This window comes from Cebus imitator, unplaced genomic scaffold, assembly GCF_001604975.1.
Source record: "Cebus imitator isolate Cc_AM_T3 unplaced genomic scaffold, Cebus_imitator-1.0 Scaffold129, whole genome shotgun sequence".
Classification (NCBI taxonomy): Eukaryota; Metazoa; Chordata; class Mammalia; order Primates; family Cebidae; genus Cebus; species Cebus imitator.
The window spans coordinates 1,543,691-1,568,805 of NW_016107444.1; the positions used below are offsets into that span (position 1 = coordinate 1,543,691).

Genomic DNA, 25,115 nt, shown 5'->3' on the forward strand with positions numbered 1-25,115 from the left:
CACCATGTTGACCAGGATGGTCTCGATCTCTTGACCTCGTGATCCACCCGCCTCGGCCTCCCAAAGTGCTGGGATTACAGGCTTGAGCCACCGCGCCCGGCTGTGGACTCCACTTCTTTCTTAAAAAAAAAAAAGAAAAGAAAAAGGTCTGGAGATCTGTTGCACAATAATGTGAAAATACTTAATGCTAACTACTGAATTATATTCTTAAAAATGGCTAACATGCTTCAAAACAAACAAACAAGAAAGATTTGTATTTTAGGACCACTCTGGCTGGCAATATAGACTACAGATTTAAAGTGTGAAACAAGGTTGACAGAGAGACTAGTTAGAAGGTTATGACAAGAGATGTGAAGGTGGAAGAAATGGTGTTGGATGACTGATTCAAGACAGTAAAAAGGTAAGATGAAAGGACATGGATAAGATTTGGAAAAGAGACAGATTAGGGATGAAGTAAAAGGAAACTATCATTTGTAGAAGAGCTAAGTACTATATTAATATTTTTGCAAGTTATTAATTCATTTAACAAACCTTTATTGAGCAGCTACTTGTGCCTAGATTTTAGACAAGCATTCTGCCACTATCATAGAATAGCTTCTCGTTTTTTGAAGTTCACTAAACTGGCCTTTGACACTGTACCTGCTTAATAATTATTAAGTAAGAAATAGACATAAGCGATTGCATTGAAATGAGCTAAAATGAGCAAGTAAGAAAATAAATGCCTGTAACTGACTCTGGAAACCACTGATCTAAGAATTTATTATCTAAGCAAATAATGGTGACCAGAATAACAAGAAAAGACCACATAACGAGAAAGAGAAAGTAAACATAGAAAGTGCAGACAGTGATTATGTATCAGGTGCAGGAATGCAGAAATGCCCCTGAGTAGTAGCAATGTGTGAGAGGTATATTTGAAGACCCACCTTCCATGGTCCTACTTGCTACTGATTCCAAAGTTGGAACAGCTCCCAGGAGCCAACATAGAACCAATTCCTGGAAATGATACCACTTAGCAAGTTAGGAAAATTACACTTGGCAAATCTATTAGAAGCACATCTAGCCTAAACTCAAAAAGAACTCTTTGAATTTAACTGTCACACTACTTTAACAATCATGAGGGGATTAGGAGAAAGATTAGCTAGAAATCCTCTGAAAAACTTTCCAAATCCTTCTGCTGTCCTCATACTACCAAAGCTATAAAAAGATTCATCAAATGGATGGCCAAAATAACCTTGAAAGAGGCAGATATCTTTGCAGCTAACAGTTTAACTGTTAAAAGCTCAAGTGTTAGGAAGCAGTATTCATTTATCCATTTTCCATTTACCCAACAAATATTTATTGCATGCCTTTATGCTCTGGTTACCGACAATTCAGCAGTGAACAACAGCCAAGCCCAAGGAGCTCAAAGTCTAGTAAGCACAGGATTACAGTCAGCCAAAACTTGATTTAAATCCTAGCTCAGCTAAGAGATCTTAGCTAAATTAATCTCTTTCTGAGCCTCAGATTTCTCATCTGTAAAATGGGAAAAATATCATCTATTTCATATGATTGTGAGCTAATTAAATATTGAGCGGCAGAAAAAAATGCTTAGCAGACCCTGGCACATAGAAAACATTTAGTATGAAAAATCACTTAATTATTTTTTATTTTTTTTTTACTCAGGAGATAATACAGCAGTTGAAAATGCCTCCTTCCAAATCAATGAAATATTCTCTAATGAAAAGTATTTTGATAAACAGGATATGAACAAGGAAGGCATCACTCAGAGTACTCCTTTAGACACCAATACTCAATGAAGATATCTCAACTCAAATGTCCAATAAACATCTCAAACTTAACCTGCTCAAAAATGACCTCTTGATCATCTCCCACTGTGTACCTCCTATAGTCTTCCCCATCTGCATTAAAGGCAATGCTACTCTTTAGGTGTTCAATCCAAAAACCTCAGAGTTATCCTTGACTTCTTTCATCCTCTCATACCCCACAGCGAATGCATCAGGAAAGCCTATTTGTTTGTTTTTCTTCTACTTTCAAAATGGATCCAGAATTCTCAGCTCCACTGCTATCATTCTGGTCCATTACCATGAACTCTCACCTTTTTTGCAGTATTGCACAGACTTTAACAGTCTCTTTAACTGGTTTTCCTGCTTTCTTTCACCTTTTCTCTTTTTTCAATCATTCACCAAACAGAAGCCAGGATGATCCCACTAAAGTATAAGTCACAAAAACCTCCAAAGACTTCACAATTCATCCTGAGTAAAATCTAAAGTTCTTACAACGGTATATATGAGACTCTCTGATCTAGCTGGTGCTTCCTCTCTGACCCCATCTATTACTGTTCTCTTCATGCTCTCCACTGCAGTCACATTACCCTCCTTGGAGTTATTCAACCAGACAAGGCACACTTCTGCCTCCAAGCCTTTACACATGCTATTCCAACTACTTAGAACACTTTCATATTCACACAGCTAGTTCCTTCACCTTAAATTTTGGCCTCTTTTGTGAATCCTTCCCTGTCTACTTGTTGAAAATTATAAACCACTTAGCACTTAATATCATATATATTACAATTTGTTTTCTTGTTTAGTTTAACTCCTCTGCCCACCCCCTGCTGATTAAAATATAAATTCTAGCTAGGTACAGTGGCTCATGCCTGTAGTCCCAGTGCTTTGGGAGGCCAAGGTAGAAAGATCACTTGAGCCCAGGAGTTCAAGATCAGCCTGGGCAACATAGCAAGACCCTTGTCACTACCAAAAATTAAAAAAAAAAAAAAAAGTTAAAACTTAAAAAAAATTAAAATGTAAATGCCATGAGGACAGGGATTTTTATTTGTTCATTATTATATTCCTAGTACCTGGAATAGTGCCAGACATGGTAGGAGCCAAATAAATATCTTTTAGATGAATAAATGAGCCAAAAGCAAGCAAGCAAGTCAGAGAAAAACTGTTTTAGGGATAAAGTAAACTAAATAAACTCTTCCATTATTTGTGGGCTAGCTTGCCAACCTCAAATTCTTGTTTCTCAAATGTCACAGGGAGTTACTAAAAATAAGAACAGAAAACATGTACCACAGTTTGAGAGTTTTTTATTACTAAGTGAGCAAAGCAAAAATATAAAAGTTAATTTTTCCAAAAGTAAAGTATATGTCAAATTATATTCGTAGAAATACTTTTTGCAGGTAGAAGTTTAAGTGAAATAAACTTCTAATTATGAAAGAATTTGAGATGTGACATTTCATACTTTTTTTTTTTTGAGACATAGTCTCACTCTATCACCCAAGCTAGAGCGTAGTTGTGCAATCTTGGCTCTGCAGCCTCCACCTCTGGGGTTGAAGCGATTCTCCTCCCTCAGCCTCTTGAGTAGCTAGGATTAGAGGCGCCTGCCACCATGGCTATGTTTTAATCTTTTCTTTTCTTTTTTGTATTTTTAGTAGAGACAGGGTTTCACCATGTTAGCTAGGCTGGTCTTGAACTCCTGACCTCAAGTGATCCACTCACCTTGGCCTCCCAAAGTGCTAGGATTATAGCCACTGTGCCACTGTGCCTGGCCTTCACACTATTTTTGATTTCTGGCTCTTTTTACTAGGGCTAATTCAGCTTTCTTAGAGCTGGGTTTACACTAGACCATCAACTACAAACACACACTAAGCATATACTATGGGCCCAGACACATAGGGTATTATATGCCCTATCTAGGAGACTGAGTTCCATTAGAGAACCTGGGATTTCACACAGCTCGAAGAGTGGGAGAGAGAAGAGAGATAAGGACATTCCTAGTCCTAGAAGGGATACCTAAAGCCAGAATGTATAGAAGAAAGCAAAAAGACCCATGTAACTAAAGGAGGGAATCATATTATGAAACCAGATTAGACAGAGTTCAGAATATGAAACAGATTTTTAAAAATTCAATATTGAAGAAACAGAATTTTTTAGACAGAAGCAACACGTTATCAATTGTGCTTGATGAAGATTATTCAGATAGTAATATGTTGAAATGAAGAAAAGAGGTCAGGTGTGATAGTTCACACCTATAATCCCAGCACTTTGGCAGGCCCAGGTGGGAGGATCCCTTGAGGCCAGGAGTTCTAGACCAGCCTGGGCAATATACTGAGACTTAATCTCTACCAAAAAAAAAAGAAAAAAAAAAACTTAAAAATTAGCTGGGTGTGGTGGCATGCGTCTGTAGTTCCAGCTAATGGGGAAGCTGACACAGGAGGATCACTTGAGCCCAAGGGTTTGAGGCTGCAGTGAACTATGATGGTGCCACTGATTTCCATCTTGGGTGACAGAGAAGCAAGACCTTGTCTCTCTTTTTTTTTTTAAGACCTTGCCTCTTAAGAAAAAAATATATATATATATTTGTAGGAATTGAGGCATGGAATAATATTACAGTTTTGGATGAAGAGAAAGAAGAATAATCAGAAAGATACTACAAAGACAAAAATAGGATAAGACTGGGGACTGATTATATTCAAGTGGTGAGAAAAAGTCAAAACTAATCCCAAAGAACAAAAGATTCTAATAAGAGAACAAGGATTCTAATAAGAGAAATGATAAAAGTCAGGCATAGTGGCTCACGCCTATAATCCCAACACTTTGGGAGGCTGAGGCAGGCAGATCATGAGGTCAGAAGTTCAAGACCAGCCTGGCCAGTATGGTGAAACCCCATCTCTACTAAAAATACAAATATTAGCAGGCTGTGGTGGTGTCCACCTGTAGTCTCAGCCACTACAGGTGGCTGAGGCAGGAGAATTGCTTGAACCTGGGAGGTGGAGGTTGCAGTGAGCCGAGATGGTGCCACTACACTCCAGCCTGGGTAACAGAGCAAAACTTTGTCTCAAAAAAAAAAAAAAAAAAAAAAAAAAAAAAAAAAAAAAAGCCAAAAATGAAGGTTGGAATGGATGGCCACTTTGGGGAGGGTAACCAAGCTAAGCTGTACTGCAAACACTAGCAGAATAACTGACTAGAAAAAAAGAATATGAACTATAATGAATAACAACTATTAACATACAGAGAGATCTGAGAGTTAACAGCATGGGATAACAAATTTTTTAAAATAGTTTCTAAGGAAGGGCACAGTAAGAATTTTCTCACTATCCCAGCCATTAACCACTGAGTTCATGAAAGACACTGCAGTGGAGTAAAGATGGTCATTGAGAGATGGAGTCTAATTCCCCTCCCCTTTAATCAAAGCTGGACTTAGTGACTTGCTTGACTAACAGAATGCAGCTTAAGGGACATTTTGGAACTTGCAAGGCTAGGTCATAGAAGGCTTGCAGCTTCTACTTGGGTGGTTTGTACCACTCACCAGTCACTGCATGAAAAGCCTAACTATTCTGAGATCAACATACTGTGGGAAGCCTAAACCACATGGACATGATCTAGAGAATGAGACGCCATGTGGAAAAAAGGAAGAGCCAAGGAGTACCATGGCACCAGACATGTAAATGAAGAAGCCATCTTGGAAATGGATTTGCCAGCTCAGTCACTGCAGGTGACACATATGGATCAAAAATCCAGCAACGCCCTTCTGCATACCTGACCTACAAAATCACAAGCAAAATAAAATTTAACAGCCACTAAGTTTTGAGGTAGTTTTTTGTGTAACAATAGATCACGGAAACAGGTGTCTTTTTATCCTAAACCCAGAGCCTAGCAAAATACCTAGCCCATAGTAGATTCATTCAAAGTGGTGTGTATCAAGTGAATCTCTCTCTTCCCTTATATTTTCTAATTTACCTCTTTGTCATTTTCCCTCACTGTCCTTTAGGAAAACTTGAATCACAGACACAATCACTGTTAGTAGCTCTGGTATGTCCTCTTAACTACCATGTGGTGATAACAGCTGCCAGCCCCAAACTTTAAAGATAGGTATGTCTTTGCTGCCAAAGTTAACCCAAGGCAGGGCACCAGGCAACTTCACTTCTGACTCAAGGTAAATTAGGCTAGGAAAATATTCTGTACTGGAACACACAAAAAAAAATAAGAAGCAGGCACAATTAATAACAATATCACATATCACTGTACACCAAAAAAAACTGGAATTGGTCTGCCTTGCTCATTTTTCCTTTCTTTTCTTTTTTTTTTTTTTTTTTTNTCTGTTGCCTAGGCTAGAGTGCAGTGGCAGAATCCCAGCTCACTGAAGCCTTGTCCTACTGGGCTCAAGCAATCCTCCTGCCTCAGCCTCCTGAGTAGCTGGGACCATAGGCACAAACTGTAATGCCTGGCTAATTTTTAAATTTTTTCTAGAGATAAGGTCTTACTATGTTGCCCACGCTGGTCTTTAACTCCCGGCCTCATATAATCCTCCCATTTCAGCCTCCCAAAGTGCTGAGATCACAGGTGTGAGCCACTGCACATGCCTTGGTTTGCCCATTTTTATAAATAATGTATGAGTTTGGTCACTGAACCCATGGAGTTTCCTTTCATTGTAAGTTGTCTAATTATATATGCCTTCTTATAAGTCTGACAAAACCAATTCAGAAGCAATACATATCAACCCACATAAACAAGAAATTTCTAAAGTAACTACTACTCTTTAATGAAGAAAGAAGGTGTATGGTTGGGTGAGAATAGGGAGTGACATGAGGATCAGGGCTACATGAATAAAAAACTCTCTCCAACAGCCTTTAGCTAAAAGCATTTCTTTCATAAACATCTGCTCAACTGAGGCGGTTCTGTTGTAAAAAGACTGAATCACCTCAACTAGGCCAAGGAATATTCTGCAACTGAAGAACTGGCTGAGTGGTTCTCATTGCCACAGAAGAAAAAAAAAAAGAACAGTTTCTTTTCTTTTCTTTTCCTTTTTTTTTTTTTTTTGAGACAGAATCTCGCTTGGTTGCCCAGGCTAGAGCATAGTGGCATGATCTCGGCTCACTGCAACCTCCACCTCCTGGGTTCAAGCGATTCTCCTGCCATAGCCTCCGGAGTAGCTGGGACCACAGGCATGCCCCACCCACGCCTGGCTAATTTTTGTATTTTTTCGTAGAGAGGGAGTTTTGCCATGCTAGCCAGGCCGGTTTCAAACTCCTGGCCTCAAATGATTTACCCACCTCTTCCTCCCAAAGTGCTGGGATTACAGGTGTGAGCCACCACACCTGGCTGGATAGTTTTCTTCACGGCAGAAAAGACAAGAGAGACCCCCCAAAACATCCTTCTCACCAAGCAATTCATTTGCTGTCTCCCCTGATCAGAGAGTACCGTCATTTGAGATCCCTCTCCACAACCATATATCTTATCCAGTTCCCCAATCTTCTAGCTACTGAGAGGCTCTTCGCTAACAGGTTCCCAAACTGCTTGACTGTGAGGATATTTCCTTCCCTGTGCCTTTCTTAACAATATTAAAAGGAAAAAGTACTTTGAGATGACACACAATCTATCTAGAGGCATCTCTTTTCTCTTCTCTCATTGTTTCTCTCTCTTTCCTCTCTATCCCAATCTCCCATGAATCTTGCATATGCAAGAAAAAACGTATACCATGTAAGTTTTTGGCAGCTGCTTTTTGATTATGAATGACAGACATCTTTATTTTAGGATGAAGTTGACAACATGAAGACAGAGCAAAGAGAAAGAATAAGGCTCTGGACAGCATCACTTTAACCACTGAATTATATTAATACTTAATCTAATAAATTGCTAAAATTCCAGTTACATAAGTCCTTTTGTTGTTTAAGGCCCATTTAACTATTTTCTATTACTTGCTCCCAAACACATCCTAATATGCCCAATGACCAGTATCTTTTCCAAATAACCCAGAATACATAAAAAGTGAGTCAGAATTGAATTCTACAAACACTATGCATGCTACACATACAAGAGCCTGTGCTTAGCCCTATGGGAAAATAAAAATCAATTAAGCACAGCATGTTGTAATAGAAATTTGAAGTCAGATGAACCTGGATCCAATATCCTACTTTGGGGAAGTAACTTAATTTCTCTAAGCTTTAATTTTCTCATCTACAAAATGGAAGAAACAGGATTACAGCATTGTGAGAATTATAGTTAATATAAAGTACCAACCATAGCATTCTGCCCATAGTGGGAGTTTAATAATTAATAGTTGTTATGGTTTAAGAAATGGGAGAAATTCTTTAACATCAAATGGGGCAGAAAACACAAATACTTATGATCTGCTGAGTGGGATATTTATAGGGTATGGATGATTGTCAAGGGTTCTAATTCTTCACCTCCTACTGAATTTGCAGGACACTCCTGATAAGGGCAGAGTATATTTCCTACCCCTGGACTCAAGCATGTGGCTTGCTTTGTCCAATAGGATGTTGGCCAAGCAAACTTGAACATAAGGAGAGTCATGAAAAGTAGTTGTGCAAATGGATTGGCATATTCTTGCAACTCTGGTATCACTTTAAAAAGGACAAATCCAGTCTAGCCCACTGGCCCCAGAAAGGGGATGAGCTAGAGCAAAGCTGCCCCAGCAAGTCCCAGACTACAGCAGACCGCCAGCTGACCTACAGCTGCATGAGTGAGCCTAAGTTAGATCAGCACAACTGCTCAATCTAGCCCTGCTCAGTTCAGCTAACCCTGGAAATGTATGAGAAATAAAATGTTTGTTGTATGCTTTTGTGGCTAGATGGCAACAGCTAACCAAATATAATTCATAGGGTTATATTTTCTGTTTTTAAAAAACAAAGATTTATAGTTCCCTGATACTTGTGACTAAGTGAAAGACAAGGTTAGCTCTTGTGAGTCAAAGACATACTTATGTTATATTCCTATTCTTTTTTTTTTTTAAGAGGTCTCTCTCTGTTGCCCAGGCTGGAGTGTAGGGGTACAATCATGCCTAATTGCAGCCTCAACCTTCAACCTCCTGGGCTCAAGCGATCATCCTGTCTTAGCCTCCCAAGTAGCTGAGACTATAGGTGTGTGTCACCACATCTGGCTGATTTTTAAAATTTTTTGTAGAGTCAGGATCTTACTATATTGCCAAGGCTGGTTTCAAAATCATGACCTCAAGCAATCCTTCTGCTTTGACCTCCCAAAAGTGTCGGTATTATAGGTATGAGCCACTGTATTCAGCCTCAATACAGATTCTTATTTCAACTAATTAAATTTAAAAGGTTTCATGTGACCTTTCACCAAACTGTTTTCAGTATATATTTTTTGAGACAGGGTCTTGTTCTGTCCCTAAGGCTAGAATACAGTGGTGCAATTATGGCTTACTGCAGCCTCAACCTCCTGGGCTCAGGTGATCCTCCTACCTCAGCCCCTCCAGTAGCTGGGACTACAGGTGCATGCCACTACACCTGACTAATTTTTGTATTTTTTGTAGAGACAGTCTTTTGCCATGTTGCCCAAGCTGGTCTTAAATTCCTGAGCTCTAACGATCTGCCCACCTTGGCCTCTTGAAGTGTTGGGATTACAGGAGTGAACCACCATGCCTGGCCTATGCTTTCACTCTAACAAATACTAGTTTGCTTAAAAATGTGAGTCAGCTGGCTGGGCGAGGTGGCTTACACCTGTAATCCCAGCACTTTGGAAGGCTGAGGCAGGTGGATCACCTGAACTCAGGAGTTGGAAATCAGCCTAACATGGAGAAACCCTATCTCTACTAAAAATACAAAATGAGCCAGGCATGGTGATGCATACCTGTAATCCCAGCTACTCAGGAGGCTAAGGCAGAAGAATTGTTTGAACCCAGGAGGCGAAGGTTGTGGTGAGCCGAGATAGGGGCATTGCACTCCAGCCTGGGCAATAAGAGCGAAACTCTGTCTCAAAAAGAAAAAAACAGCCGGGTGCGGTGGCTCAAGCCTGTAATCCCAGCACTTTGGGAGGCCGAGGCGGGTGGATCACGAGGTCAAGAGATCGAGACCATCCTGGTCAACATCGTGAAACCCCATCTCTACTAAAAATACAAAACATTAGCTGGGCATGGTGGCACGTGCCTGTAATCCCAGCTACTCAGGAGGTTGAGGCAGAATTGCCTGAACCCAGAGGGCGGAGGTTGCAGTGAGCTGATATCACGCCATTGCACTCCAGCCTGGGTAACAAAAGTAAAACTCCGTCTCAAAAAAGAAAAAAGAAAAAAAAGAAAAACAAAAAAACTTGACTCTATCCTAACTACAGGTAGTTTAAAAAAAAAACAAACAAAATAAAAACCTAAGTGTCTGACTGTTCCACATTCAATTAATGTCTATAATTACAATGAAGACTCATGGAAATGGTTCAAGTCCAGAAAAGTGCAGATCACTAATGTATATGAGAAATATTCTTCCTAATAATGAGTGCTATGCTTGCCTACTGTAATGATTGACAAATAAATGTGAAGAGAAATGACGAATGGTACTCATATCACTTTGGAAGATAAAAATTCCACCACCTGAAAAGTATTTGCTGAATGTCATCTAAGTTTCAAGGGCTGTGCTAGATATTATTAATAATTTATTTTTTATGATCCTTAGTGAAACCAATAGTTGTGCCTCCAAGGTAAATTATAAGGTAATTAAACCTAGAAGTCTCCAAAGACCTGTGCCATCAAGGCCTTTGCTGATCCCCTTCTAAAAATACCAAAAGCATTTGGCTATTTGGGCTTTATCACTATTAGTCTATTAATATCACATTAAAAATTACTAATATCATAAGCTATGTCAAAATCTCATTAATGCTACTGGAAAGACTGGCAATAAATACTCTTTCATAAAGCACACACTGTATGTTGCAAATGGCTAAAAACAAGCTAACAAGCAGCAGATTAAGTACAACATGGCCAAGAGAATATTCCATTATGATCACTTATTACTGTCATTGCCACCATATCCTGCTTTAAAATATGCAACTCAGCACGGATTTTAAAGGACGTTCTTCTTTATCAGCAAAACTAACACACTGGTCCTTTCAACGAATTTACATTTCAGAGAACAATCACATACGCAGGGAATGCAACAAATATTTCTATGCTTATTAGCGTCAGAACTCTGGTGGGTAGAAAGAAGGGGAGAACTTTATCTTTGAAGAATTTATAGACTCAATTCCAAGAATAGAAATACATGGGAAATGTTTCTTGATCTGGGGTGCTGGTGTGTTCATTTGTAAAAATTTAGTGAGCTTGTGCTTTTCATATGTATATTTTTTCTCATATGTTATACTTTAATAAAAGGTCTAATTTAAAAAAAAATTTATTTTTACCTCTGCTTTACTAGGAAAAAGTCTAATTTAATGACACTAAGAGCAGTATAGGACTAAGTACAAAATGAAAAATATTAACGACTCAGAGTTCAGAAGACGGACTAGTCATTGTTAATACAAGTTCAAAGAGTTAACATGTATTAAATAATTTCTATATGCCAGGCATTATACTAAATATTTTATATTTCTTTTTTTTTTTTTTTTTAAAGATGGGGTTTCACTATGATGGCCAGGCTGGTCTTGAACTCCTGCCCTCAGGTGATCCACCCACTGCAGCTCCCAGAGTGCTAGGATTACAGGCGTGAGCCACGGCACCTGGCCATATTTTACATTTCATCTTCACAACATCCTTGTGAGGTCAACATGATATCAACAGCATTTGCCACAATTAATAATCCCTCTTTGAACTCCCTCCTTTCCATTCCAGGCCAACATGCTCTCCTGGTTTTTTTCCTACCTCACTAACTGCTCCTTCTCAGTCTGCCCTTCTCCCCAGACTTTCTTTCATCCATCTATCTATCTGTCTATCTATCTATCTACCTATCTATCTATTTGGAGACAGGGTCTCACTCTGTTGCCCAGGCTAGAGTGCAGTGACATAATCACAGCTCTCTGTAGCCTAAGCTCCTGGGCTCAAGTGATCCTCTTGCCTTAGCTTCCTTAGTAACTAGCATTATAGGTGCATGCCATTACACCCAGATTATTTTTATTTTTATTTTTTGTAGAGACAGTCTCGCTATGTTGCCCAGGCTGGTCTCAAAATCCTGGTCTCAGGCAACCCTCTCACCTCAGCCTCCCAAAGCACTGGAATTATAGGTGTGAGCTATAGCACCCTGCCTTCCCTAGACATTTAAAATTTAAATACTCTAGGGCTCAGCTCTTGGTCATCTTCTCTATCTATACTCCCTGGGACAGGTATTATTATTATTATTATTATTATCATTATTATTATTATTTTGAGACGGAGTATTGCTCTGCCACCCAGGCTGGAGTGCAGTGGCACAACCTCGGCTCACTGCAACAATCTCCGCCTTCAAGGTTCAAGCAATTCTCCTGCCTCAGCCTCCTGAATAGCTGGGATTACAGGCGCGTACCACCATGCCCGGCTAATTTTTGAATTTTTAGTAGAGAGAGGGTATTATTAATTATTATTACTATTCCCATTATAGAAACTTTGAGATGCAGAGAGATTCAGACCTATGCAATCAAGACTTCAGAGGCCATACTCTTAACCTCTTCACCATTCTGCCTTATTTGGCTTTCCATTTAAGACGCAGGGCATAGCTGCACACATTCCACATTGTAGTGCCTTCAGTAACTGAGAAAAGAGAGTAAGGCACATGGGACCCTCTTCCATAAGATATAAAGGACTAATAGTAGACACCAAGCCAGTAGAAAACCAACATTCTTGCAAATTCTGTTAAACAATCATCCTTCCTAAGTTTCTTCACTTTGTACTTTGGTAATTGCTTCTCAAGGAGGAATGTGAAAAGAAACTAGAATATACAGTCTCCAATCTTAGATGCTCATGAAATAATCTGGGGAGCTTTTAAAAATATAGATATAATAGGACCTATATGAACATATTAAACTTAGAAGATTCCAGTAATCTGTGTTTCCAAGGAGCACCCAAGCAAGGTCTGAAGCTGACAACTTGGCACCTGAATTTGCTCTCAAGAGAGTTTCTCTGATCCTCAAAGGATGAATAATGACTATCACATATTTATCTACCTAGCAGAGGCTGGAAATGAAATGAGAATGAGGATGTAAACTGATTCCAACAAATAATAAGACCAATGAGGAAAACCACAGCAAGGACTGTGGAATTCTGGATCAGGACACCAAACATTACCAGGTGGTCTGGTAATTTGCTGCCATAAAGAGTTTGTAGTTGAGTGTTGTCATCCCTTGGTTTCAGAGGGAATCATATCTGGGCAGCAAGAGCCAATATAATACTTTAATAATATATATGCTCAGAGTATTCACCAAGTATTATGAGGCAATACAAGAATATTAAGAAATCCTGCCATTGCTCCAAGGCAACAGAAGAAAGCATTATTAACATTGCCATTTTTGTATAAACATAAATGCACGTGCATTTTGTTTACATATGCAAGCAACACTTACTATGAAATTATAAATGCTGAAACTAAGGCAAATAAGTTACTTCAACACTTACTGACATCTTACCTCTGTAAGTGCATGCAGTTGTCCTTGATGAACACACACACCCATGAACCTAAAGAACAAAACAGAATTATTTTACAAGTGAAAGGACACAAACATAAATGTCAAGACCATCCTGGTCAACAAGGCAAATCCCCTTCTCTACTAAAAATACAAAATTAGCCAGGTGTGGTGGCACATGCCTGTAGTCCCAGCTACTCAGGAAGCTGAGGCAGGAGAACCTCTTGAACCTGGGAGGCATAGGTTGCAGTCAGCCAAGATCATACCACTCCAGCCTGGGTGACAGAGGGAGACTGCATCTCAAAAAGAAAAAAAGAAACAACCTGTGAAGTCCCCTAGGATCTTGTACAACCCTGTAGACTCTTAATCTTTTTTTAAAAAAATTTTATCTCAAGAGTTTTGGGGGTATAGGTGGTGTTTTGTTATGTGGATAAGTTCAGTGGTGATTTCTGGGATTTTGGTACACCTATCACCTGAGCACTCTACACTGTACTCCATATGTAGTTTTTTTATCCCTCATCCCCCTCCCAACCTTTCCCCCTACGTCCCCAGGGTCCCTTATATCATTCTCATTTCTTTGCATAAGATTTGGCATTAGACTCTTAATCTTGATTAAGATGTTAGGCTGATAAATTTCTAAATTTACCATGAAATATCTGGTTGTAGCAAGACCTAGTGGTAAAAAGCAATGGTGTAAGAGGGACAGTAGGAAGTCCTGAAAATAGCATGGTATAATGGAAAAAGCCCCAATTGGGAGTAAGTAAACTTGGTACTGGTTTCACCTCTGCCATTACCTGACTACATGCTCGCTCACACACACACACACACAAAGTCACCAACTTCTTTTTAGTTTACACACTTCAGTGATACTTGAAGTTTTTCTCAACCAACAGGTTATATTTATATACATAAGTGATTTTTAAATAAAAACCATAAATGAATGATTATGACTGATGATGATCATAAAGTAGGAGAAGATAAATGCCTTACAGACATTAACAATACACAAGTCCCAAGTAAGTTCTAGTTTGGAAGAGCAAAGGAATGGGAAGAGACTGACTACAAGCAGAGTGCAAGGCACAGCAGTGACTGTGTTAGAAAAGACCCTAAAATTTCCATGAATACAGAGTCTATGTCCTCTTCCTCCCTGTGTTCACAGAACCTAACAGAACCTAGTAAACAGAGAGTAAGTAAATTCAGTAAATGATTGCTGAGTGTGAAGAAACAAAGTAGGAAGAATGCCTGGTTGGCTGTAATATCACAGCAGAGTTTGTAAGACATGCTGCTTCCATATTTCAGCTAATGTGGAAATATGAGACTTTCTCTAAGGGTTGGTTTCTGGACTGCTAGTTTTCTGTAAATTCATCCAGAGACTTGACAGAAATTTGAGAATGGAAAGAATCTAACAAAAGATCCAAGTAGTACTAAAAACTGGGCACAGACTCCAAAGACTAGTTGAAACTTACCCCTGGCTTGGAAAGAGGTGGGAAGTGAAACAATAGAGTAGTTAAAAGGACTCTGAAATTGGAGAGTTGGGTTCAAGTCCCACCTCCACTCTTTTATTAGCAAGCAAGAGTTGCCCTCTTTGTCTTTTTTGTTGTGGTTTGTTTTTAGCCTTTTGCTTTATCTCTCAAGACAGAGTCTTGCTTTGTTGCCAGGCTGGAGTGCAATGGTGGGATCCTGGCTCACTGCAACCTCCGCCTCCCAGGTTTAAGCAATTCTCCTGCCTCAGCCTCCTGAGAAGCTGGGACTACAGGTGCACGCCACCATGCCTGGTTAATTTTTTGTATTTTTTGTAGAGACTGGGTTTCACCATGTTGGCCAGGCTGGTCTCAAATTCCTGACCTCATGATCTGCCCGTCTCGGCCTCCCAAAGTGCTGGGATTACAGGTGTGAGCCATCATGCCTGGCTGCCCTCTTTGTAAAATGGGGATAATAGTGTCCACGACATAAGGTTTTTGGAAAGATTGAATGAATTAATAAATGTAAAGTGCATAGCACAGTGACTAGTATGAAATAAGAGTTCAAAAAATGGTAAGCAATTATCGCTATTATAACGTAGAAGTGGACCAGGTAAGAATCAAACTTGGTCACAGATGCCTGGATAAAAGCTGGTTTCCACATATATCCACTTTTCTCTCTATTCCCCAACCCTTTTTTCTACTCCACTCCCTGCTTTGTAAAAGTGGGGCATTTGACTTCATTCATCTGTTAGTTTCTTCACTATGAAATTCACCACCTAATATGGAAAGGAGAAGTTGGGAGGAAGTGGGGTAGGTCTAAAAAACAATGGACATAAGCAACATAGAGTACGAAGGACTGAATCTCCAATGCTGAAACTATTTCTGGCCAACAGGGCACAGTATCTATAAGGTGAACAGACAGAACATCTGAGAGTTTTAGTCAACATCAGAAACTTTAGTTGAGTAGATGAGTAGAAGTGAATAAGTTGCCCTGAAGTAGGAAAAATCTGGGCTAGATGAATGACAAGACAATAGATCTAGGAAAGCTGTATTTGTATAGGTGTCTCTACAATAGGTCATTTTGGCCAGGCGCAGTGGCTCATGCTTGTAATCCTAACACTTTGGGAGGATGAGGTGGATGGACCATCTGAGGTCAGGAGTTCCAGACCAGCCTGGCCAATATGGTGAAACCCTGTCTGTAGTAAAAATACAAAAGTTAGCCAGGCGTGGTGGTGGGCGCCTATGGTCCCAGCTACTTGAGAGGCTGAGGCAGGAAAATCACTTGACCCAGGAGGTGGAGGTTGCAGTGAGCCAAGATCATGCCACTGCACTCTAGCCTGGGCAACAGAAGCAAAACTCTGTCTCAAAAAATTAAAAATAAATAACAAATAAAAATAAAATAAGATAGGTCGTTTTTCTCTAAATGTTCATACAACTCCCCAATCACTGGAATTATGAGAGTGTGCCATTAATTTATTAAACAATTATTTATTGAATGGCTGCTATTTTGAAAGTATTAAGGACAGAGAGTGAATAAAAACTTTCATTCTAGGATCATTATGTTGGAGGGAAATTATAATAAAAAGATAAATTATGCAGAATGTGGTTAAATTGGATACATGAACTGCTATTTCTAGTTAGCCTCTTTTAGAAAAACTGCTTCTCTGAGATTAAATGATATCCCTGCCTAGGAATAATTCTATTCCCATTATCCCACTATAACAAAGAGAGTTAAAGTAAAATATGATAAGCTACATTCCCTCCTTGATTAAGGCTTTCCAAACTATGATGGACACTAGCAGGAGTTGGCTAACTATGGCCAACCACCTGTTTTTATAAATTAAATTTTACTAGAACATAGATATAGTATTGTCTTTGATGTTACAAAGAGTTGAATAGTTGTGACAGAGGCTGTATGACTTGTAAATGACTAAAATATTTACTATCTAGCACTTTATAGAAAAAGTCTGCTGACTACTATGGTTTGAATGTTTGCTCCCTCCAAAACTCATAGTGAAACTTAATCCTCAATGTGGTAGTATTGAGAGGTATGACTTTTAAGAGATGATTGGGTCATGAAGGCTCTGCTTAATCCATTCATGGATTAATGGATTCTTGCAGGAATGAGTCTGGTAGATATATAAGAGGAGGAAGAGACTGGGCACAGTGGCTCATGCATATAATCTCAATACTTTGAGTGGCCAAGGCAGGAGGATTGCTTGAATCCAAGAGTTCAAGACTAGCCTGGGCAATATAGGGAGACCTGAAACCTGCTAAGGTGGGCAGACCTCTTGAGCCCAGGAGATGGAGACCAGCCTGGGAAATATAGTGAAATATGATCTTTACAAAAAATACAAAATAATAAGTATTTTTTTCTTTTTTTTTTTAAAGATGGGGTTTCACCATGATGGCCAGGCTGGTCTTGAACTCCTGACCTCAGGTGATCCACGCACCTCAGCCTCCCAAAGTGCTGGGATTACAGGCGTGAGCCACCATGCCGGGCCAATAATTGTATTTTTATACAAAAAATACAAAAATTAGTCAGGCATGGTGGCATGCCTGTGGTCCCAGCTACTCAGTAGGCTGAGGCAGGAAGATCACTTGAGCCCGGGAGGCAGAAGTTGCAGCATGGCAAGATCATGCCATTGCACTCCAGCCTGGGCAGCAGAGCAAGACTCTGTTTAAAAAATAAAAATCTTCCCTTGCCACCTCCCTAAAATATAAATCTAATTCACTCTTTTTATTTGTTACCAAACTTGAAGAATAGGTTATGTTTTCTATGTTTCTACATTTCTTACTTTGTTGCCCAGACTGGAGTACAGTTGTGTGATCACTGCTCATTGTAACCTTGAACTCCTGGGCTCAAGCAATCCTCCCACCTCAGCCTCCTGAGCAGCTAGGACTATAGATGTGCACCACTACACCCAGATAATTTTTGTATTATTATTATTATTTTTTTTTGAGACAGAATCTCGTTCTGTCGCCCAGGCTGGAGTGCAGTGGTGTGATCTCGGCTCACTGCAACCTCCGCCTCCCGGGTTCAAGTGATTCTCCTGCCTCAGCCTCACGAGTAGCTGGGATTACAGGCTTGTGCCACCATGCTCGGCTAATTTTTTTGTAGTTTTAGTAGAGACAGAGTTTCACCATGTTGGTCAGGCTGGTCTTGAACTCTTGACCTCGTGATCCACTCAGCTCAGCCTCCCAAAGTGCTGAGATTACAGGCATGAGCCACCACGCCCAGCCCATACTATTATTTGTGTAGCAATAGGGTCTCATTATGTCACCTAGGCTGGTCTGGAACTCCTGGCCTCAAGCAATCCTCCCACCTTAGCCTCCTAAAGTGCTGAGCTTATAGGCATGAGCCATTGCACCCAGCCTCTATCTACATTTCTTTAACTTCCAGTCATTCCTAATTTCATTTTAATCTGCTTTATTCCCACATCACTCCTTTGCGAGTTTTTTTAGTTGTTTTTTTCGGTTGTTGTTGTTGGGTTTTTTTGTTGGTTTTTTTGTAATTTTTTTTTTGTTTGTTTGTTTTTTTAAGACAGGGTCTTGCTTTATTGTCCAGGTTGGAGTACAACAGTGTGATCGTAGCTCATGCAACCTCAACCTCGCTGGCTCACATGATCCTCCCACCTCGGCCTCCTGAGTAGCTGGGACTATAGGCATGCATTGCCACACCTAGTTAATTTTTTAAACCGAGATGGAGTCTTGCTGTTGTCCAGGCTGGTCTTGAACTCCTTGGGTCAAACAAACCTTCTGCACTGGTCGCACATCACTCTTGTAACTTTTCTTACTATGGAAGATTCAGAGCTTTATTTATCTCTGCATTTCTACTACCTAGTATAGTGTCTGGCACATAGTAAGCTAGCTCTCAGTAAAGATTTATTGAATGGCATGAATGATTTTTATGACTTGGAAACTTGGTTGAAGTTCCTTCCTTGAATGGAAATACTATATTTACTGAAAATCATCCTTCCAAGATCAGTTAAAATTTCATCTTCTCTATAAAGGATCTCCCGGATGCCCTTAGCATGAATCCCTTCTCTCTCTCCTTTTGTCTCTCCTTACGTCCCACAGTATAATTAGCACCTTCCACCCTACTTTGAATGACTGCTAATTAGTATTAAGTGAAGTGGTCTAGATGTAGAGTTAGACTGCTTTGATGTGAATCCTGGCTCTATCACTTACTGATGACCTCTCTGAATTTCAGTTTCTTCACATGCAAAATGGAAATATTAATATTACCTAACCCATATGGTTATTTTGAAGATGAAATGAGGTAACTTGGGCTCCTAGAACATAATAAGCACTAAAAAATATTAACTATTCTTGCAATTCTTCTTTTAACATGTCTGACTCCTTCCCCATACTGGAATATAAGGTTTTTATTTATTAAAAAAAAATTTTTTTGAGACAGAGTCTTGCTCTGTCACCCAGGCTGGACTGCGGTGGTGCAATCTCGCCTCACTGTAACCCAGGTTCAAGCAATTCTCCTGCCGCAGCCTCCCAAGTAGCTGGGATTACAGGTGCCCACCACCACACCCAACTCATTTTTGTGTTTTTAGTAGAGACAGGGTTTCACCATGTTGGCCAGGCTGGTCTTGAATTCCTGACCTCAGGTGATCTGCCCACCTTGGTCTCCCAAAGTGCTGGGAATACAGGCACAAGCCACTGCACCTAGTCTATTTCAATATTTTTTAAAAGAAACTTTTTTAGAGATGAGGTCTTGCTATGTTGCCCAGGCTCGCCTCAAACTCCTGGGCTTAAGTGATCCTCCCACCTCAGCCTCCCAAAGTGCTAGGATTACAAGTGTGAGCCACCATGCTGAGCCAAGGCTTTTAAGAGTATAGATCTTGTCTCATTTGTTTCTATATACAATGTCTGACACAAAATGTTTTGTACACAGTTGCGAAACACATTTATTGAATGAAGAAGCAATAACCACCAAATTAACTTCACAATGTAAACTCATTGTACAAGAGAGAACATTAGAAGCAGGTACAAGGCAGCAAAGCCAAGAGGTATTTGATTTTCTTTAATCAAATATTTATAAATTAGTCAGGCAATAGGGTTCTACTAGAAAAACAATGGCTACATTCTAAAATCATGGGTTTTCTAAAAGCTGTAAAGACCTGGTTTGGATGTGACACACCCTTGCTTTGCTTCCTCCCAGACCCACCATCATTTTGACCACACCATCTACAGAGATATTACAGATAGGACATCTAGGCAGGCACTGGCTTCATATAACAGTTTTCTGTCTGCTTTCTTCCCACCCTCTACTCACATAACCATATCACAGTTGTGTCACATAACTCTACTTGTATGTGCAACTTTACTGCTTGACCTCTCCCACCTTATTCCTAACATAGAAATCCACCACCACCACCACATCCAAAATAGTGTCATGGAGCTGGCAAGCTGAGACATGCATTAGCTTTATATTGGAAAAAGAGTGGCCTGGTGCGGTGGCTCACACCTGTTCCCTCAGCCTTTGGGAGGCCGAGGCGGGTGGATCACAGGGTCAGGAGTTCAAGACCAGCCTGGCCAATATGGTGAAATCCCATCTCTACAAAAATTCAAAAATTAGCCAGGTGTGGTGGCGTGCACAAAACTCTCTCACTAAGGTTACAGTGAGCCGATATTGCACCACTGCACTCCAGCCTGCGTGACAGAGCAAGACTCCGTCTCAAAACAAAAAAAGAGCTTGAACAGAGTTAATTACTCTAAATGTTACAAACAGAATATACTATAAAGGGGAAGTATTACTCATCTTTGACAGGGAAGTGACATGTGCCTAGAAAAGCATGTAACATCAACAGTAAGTTTTCACTGGTTTTTATTGCTAACTATATCAAAATCTAAATAAAGCCTTAAATCATTTTTGGTATAAGACAAGACCTTAACAATTATATTCTGAATGATTTTTATTCCCCTATCCCCACACCTCACCCCAAATAATACCAACTAAAATTACTTAACTCAGGAAGGGGGGTGCTTTCTTAATGCACATGCTTTGAGAGTAAGGGATTATTCAACTTTTATTTTTAGTTTCATATGACATACAGATTCATGTTGAGAAGGAGGGTTGGTTGCTTTTTTCTTTTTTGAGATGGAGTCTTGGTCTGTCACCCAGGCTGGTGTGCAATGGCGCAATCTTGGCTCACCACAACCTCCACCTACCAGGTTCAAGCGATTCTCCTGCCTCAGCCTCCTGAGTAGCTGGGATTACAGGCGCACAGTAACCACGCCCAGCTAATTTTTGTATTTTTAGTATGGGGGTTTCACCATGTTGGTTAGGCTGGTCTCAAACTCCTGACCTCATGATCCACCTGCCTTGGCTTCCCAAAGTGCTGGGATTACAGATGTGAGCCACCGCGCCCAGTCTTTTTTTTTTTTTTTTTTGAGACAAGGTCCTGCTCTGTCGCCGAGGCTGGAGTGCAGTGGCACAGTGCAATAGTGTGATCATAAGCTCACTGCAGCCTCAACCTCCTTGGTGCGATTGAGTCTCCTATCTCAGCCTCAGGAGTAACTGGGACTACAGGCACACACCACCACAGCTGGCTTTTTTTTTTTTTTTTTTTGGTGGAGACAGGGTCCCACTTTGTTGCCTAGGCTGGTCTCAAACTCCTGGCCTCAAGTGATCCTCCTGCCTTGGCCTCCCAAAGTGAGCCAACATGCTAGGCTGAGGATTGCTTTTGTACTTTAGACCACTGTGAAAACAAATCCATGAGGGATCTTGTCAAAATGCAGCCTCACATTCTGTAGGTCAGGGGTGGGGCCTAAGAATCTGAATTTCTAAACTCCCAGCTAATACTGATGTCACTTGGTCTATAGACTGACTACATGTACTGAGTAGCAAGGCCTTGTCTAAACAAAGGACAGTTTATCACTGTTCTAAAGATAGTAAGACCAACAGGAAACTCTTTTTTTTATTTTCCTTTTTTTTTTGAGACCGAGCCTCGCTCTGTTGCCCAGGCTATAGTGCAATGGCATGATCTCGGCTCACTGCATCCTCTGCCTCCTGGATTCAAGTGATTCTCCTGCCTCAGCCTCCCGAGTAGCTGGGATTACAGGCACCTGTCACCATAGCTGGCTAATTTTTGTATTTTTAGTAGAGACAGGGTTTCGCCATGTTGGCCAGGCTGGTCTTGAACCCCTGCCCTCAAGTGATCCACCCATTTCGGCCTCCCAAAGTGCTGGGATTATAGGCATAAGCCACCGCACCCAGCCCCAACAGGAAACTAATTCTTAACTCTGATACTACTGGTAAACTAGACTTTGTCTACAGACTAGAGTCTTTACTATAGCATGATTTTCCATTCCCCCAAAAGTGTCATTATTAAGGTTTTCCACACCTTTGCCTTTTCTCAGGCTGTTCCCACTACCTAAAATGTCCGTCTCTTCATTTCCACATACCTCACTTAATGAAGGGGATACGTTCTGAGAAATGCATTCTTAGGTGATTTTGTGGTTGTGTAACCATACAGTGTACTTATACAAACCTGGATAGTATAGCAATACTCTCAGCTATATGGTATAGTCTATTAATCCTAGGCTACAAGCCTATACAGCATATTACTGTACTGAATACTGTAGGCAACTGCAACACAATGGTAAGTATTTGTGTATCTTAACATATTTAATATAGAAAAGGTACAGTAAAAATATGGTATAATTTCATGGAACTACCATCATGTATGTGGTTTGTTGTTGACCAAAACATCTTATGCAGTGCATGACTGTAGTTAGATTCTACTTAACCTCAAAGACCAGTTTAAATACTTCCTTCCCATGTTCTTGAACTACCAAGGCACCCATTTACACTCCTTTTTTTTTTTTTTTTTTTTTTTTGAGACAAGGTCTCACTGTCACCCAGGAGTAAAACCTTATCTCAAGAAGTGCAGTGATGCACTCCTTGGAGTGCAGTGGTGCAATCACAGTTCATTGTAACCCTGAACTCCTGGACTCAAACAATCCTCCTGCCTCACGCTCCCAAACATGCTAGGATTGTAGGTGTGAGCCACCATGCCCAGCCTATTCCGCTTTCCTATAGCATCATCATTTCCAACCTTTAACAATGTTTGATCACATGCCTTATATCTTTTTTACTAGATCACAAGTTTCTTAACAGCAATATCTCATTCTGTTGCCTGGCACATGGCAATATATAAACACCTGTTAGTCTTTCTCTGAAGGAGGTTAAAAATAAATAAAAAACACTTGCCAGGTAAATTATGTTGTGTTTTTATTTTTGTTTTTGAGGCAAGATCTAGCTCTGTCAACCAGGCTGAAGAGCAGTGGTACCATCGTAGTTCACTGCAGCCTCAAACTCCTGGGCTTAAATGATTCTCACTGGGTAAAATTATTTTTATTTTTATTTTTTGAGATAGAGTCTCACTCTCTTACCCAGGCTAGAGTACAGCGGCGCTATCTTGCCTCCCAGGTTCAAGTGATTCTCTTGCTTCACCCTCCCAAGTAGCTAGGATTACAGGCGTGTGCCCCCACACCCAGCTAATTTTTTTTTGTATTTTTAGTAGAGACAGAGTTTAAACATGTTGGCCAGGCTGGTCTTGAACTCCTGGTCTCAGGTGATCCGCCCACCTCGGCCTCCCAAAGTGCTGGGGTTACAGGTGTGGGCCACTGTGCCTAGCCCTCACTGGGTAAATTTAAAACATAACTCAAAAATTTTTTGCGTGCCTAATATGTGCCAGGCACTAGTAATGATAATAACGATGATGGTATCAGATAATTTTTTTTTTTTTTGAGACAGAGTCTCACTCTGCCACCAGGCTGGAGTGCAGTGGTGCCATCTCGGCTCTCTGCAACCTTCACTTCCCAGGTTCAAACGATTATCTTGCCTCACAGGCGCCTGCCACCATACCCAGTTAATTTTTGTATTTTTAGTAGAGATAGGGTTTTGCCTTGTTGGCCAGGCTGGTCTCAAACTCCTGACCTCAGGTGATCCACCCCCCTCTTGGCCTCCCAAAAAGCTGGATTACAGGCGTGAGCCATCACACCCAGCCTGGTATCAGCTAACTCTTAATGAACACTGACTATGCAGGCATCGTTCTGAGCAGTTTACCTTATATTAAATCATTTAATCCTCACAATAACCCGATGAAGTAGTACTTATTACCCCAATCATATCAATAAAGAAACTGAGGCACAGAGATTAAGTAACTTGCCCCAAGTTATACAGCTAATAAATGGCAGAGCTGGAAGTCAAACCTAAACAGTTGGTTACAGAGTCTGTGTTCTTAATTACAATGTTATATTACCTCTCCATATAGTTATTAAAAGTATATAAAGATGAGCAAGACACAATCTCTTCCCTTGAGAAACTGTTTGCTACTCAAAAAGCTTTTGTGGCAGCTTATAGCTCCTGATTAAAGTCCAAATTCCTTACCATGTTAGTCAAAGGTCTGAATGATCTGATCCAAACTCTCCTCCTTTATCTCCTATTACGTTCACCTGCATTATCTCTCTTTTCTTTTTATTTTACATTTTATAAAATTTTTATTTTTCCATCCTGGACCTGGAACCAGCACCGCCCGCAGGCTCTGAAGCCACAGGCCCACCTGCATTCTCTATGTTTCAGATGTATAACTTGCCACTTCTAAATATGTCCTGAATCCTCCCACTTCCACATTGTTGCGAGAATGAGTCTCTGCCTGGAATCCATTTTTCAAAGCTCTATGAATCCTTAAAAACTTGGCTCAAGAACATCTCCAAATAACAATAATAGCACCAAGCATTTATATAGCATTTGTGTGCCAGACATATCCACATATTAAATCACCTAACTTTTTTTGTTTTTTAAGAGACAGAGTCTCGCTCTGTCAGGCTGCAGTGCAGTGGCATGATCATAGCTTACTGCAGGCTTGAACTCATGGGCTCACACGATCCTTCCACCTCGGCCTCCAAAGTAGCTGGGACTACAGGCATGCTTGTAGCCCATCATACTTGGCTAATTTTAAAAATTTTTTGTAGAGATAGGGTTTCCCTCTGTTGTCCAGACTAGTCTCGAACTCCTGGCCTCAAGCAATTCTTTTGTTTCAGCCTCCCAAAGTGCTGGGATTACAGGTGTGAGCCACTGTGCCTGGCCTGTCACTGAATTCTTAAAATAGCTCTTTGAAGTTGGTTACAAGAATGTCTAATTCAGAGATGTAATTTCAAATATTTCTAATCAAATTAATCTTTCTCAAGGTGGGCGAATCACTTGAGTTCAAGAGTTTGAGACCAGCCTGGCAAACATGGTGAAACCATGTCTCCACCAAAAATACAAAAAAATTAGTTGGTGTGGTGGTGCGTGCCTGTA

At 40.3% G+C, this 25,115-nt stretch overlaps 1 protein-coding gene across 4 annotated transcripts in view; it reads right to left on the reverse strand.

Moving 5' to 3' along the window:
• Positions 1 to 25,115, reverse strand: part of TESK2 (testis associated actin remodelling kinase 2) — a 172,968-nt gene that overhangs the window by 33,761 nt on the left and 114,092 nt on the right. For all 4 annotated transcript variants that reach the window (XM_037742865.1, XM_037742863.1, XM_037742864.1 and 1 more), the window contains one exon: positions 13,332 to 13,380. In XM_037742865.1, coding sequence (XP_037598793.1) covers positions 13,332 to 13,380 — 49 coding nt within the window. The remainder of the gene's footprint in view (positions 1 to 13,331; positions 13,381 to 25,115) is intronic.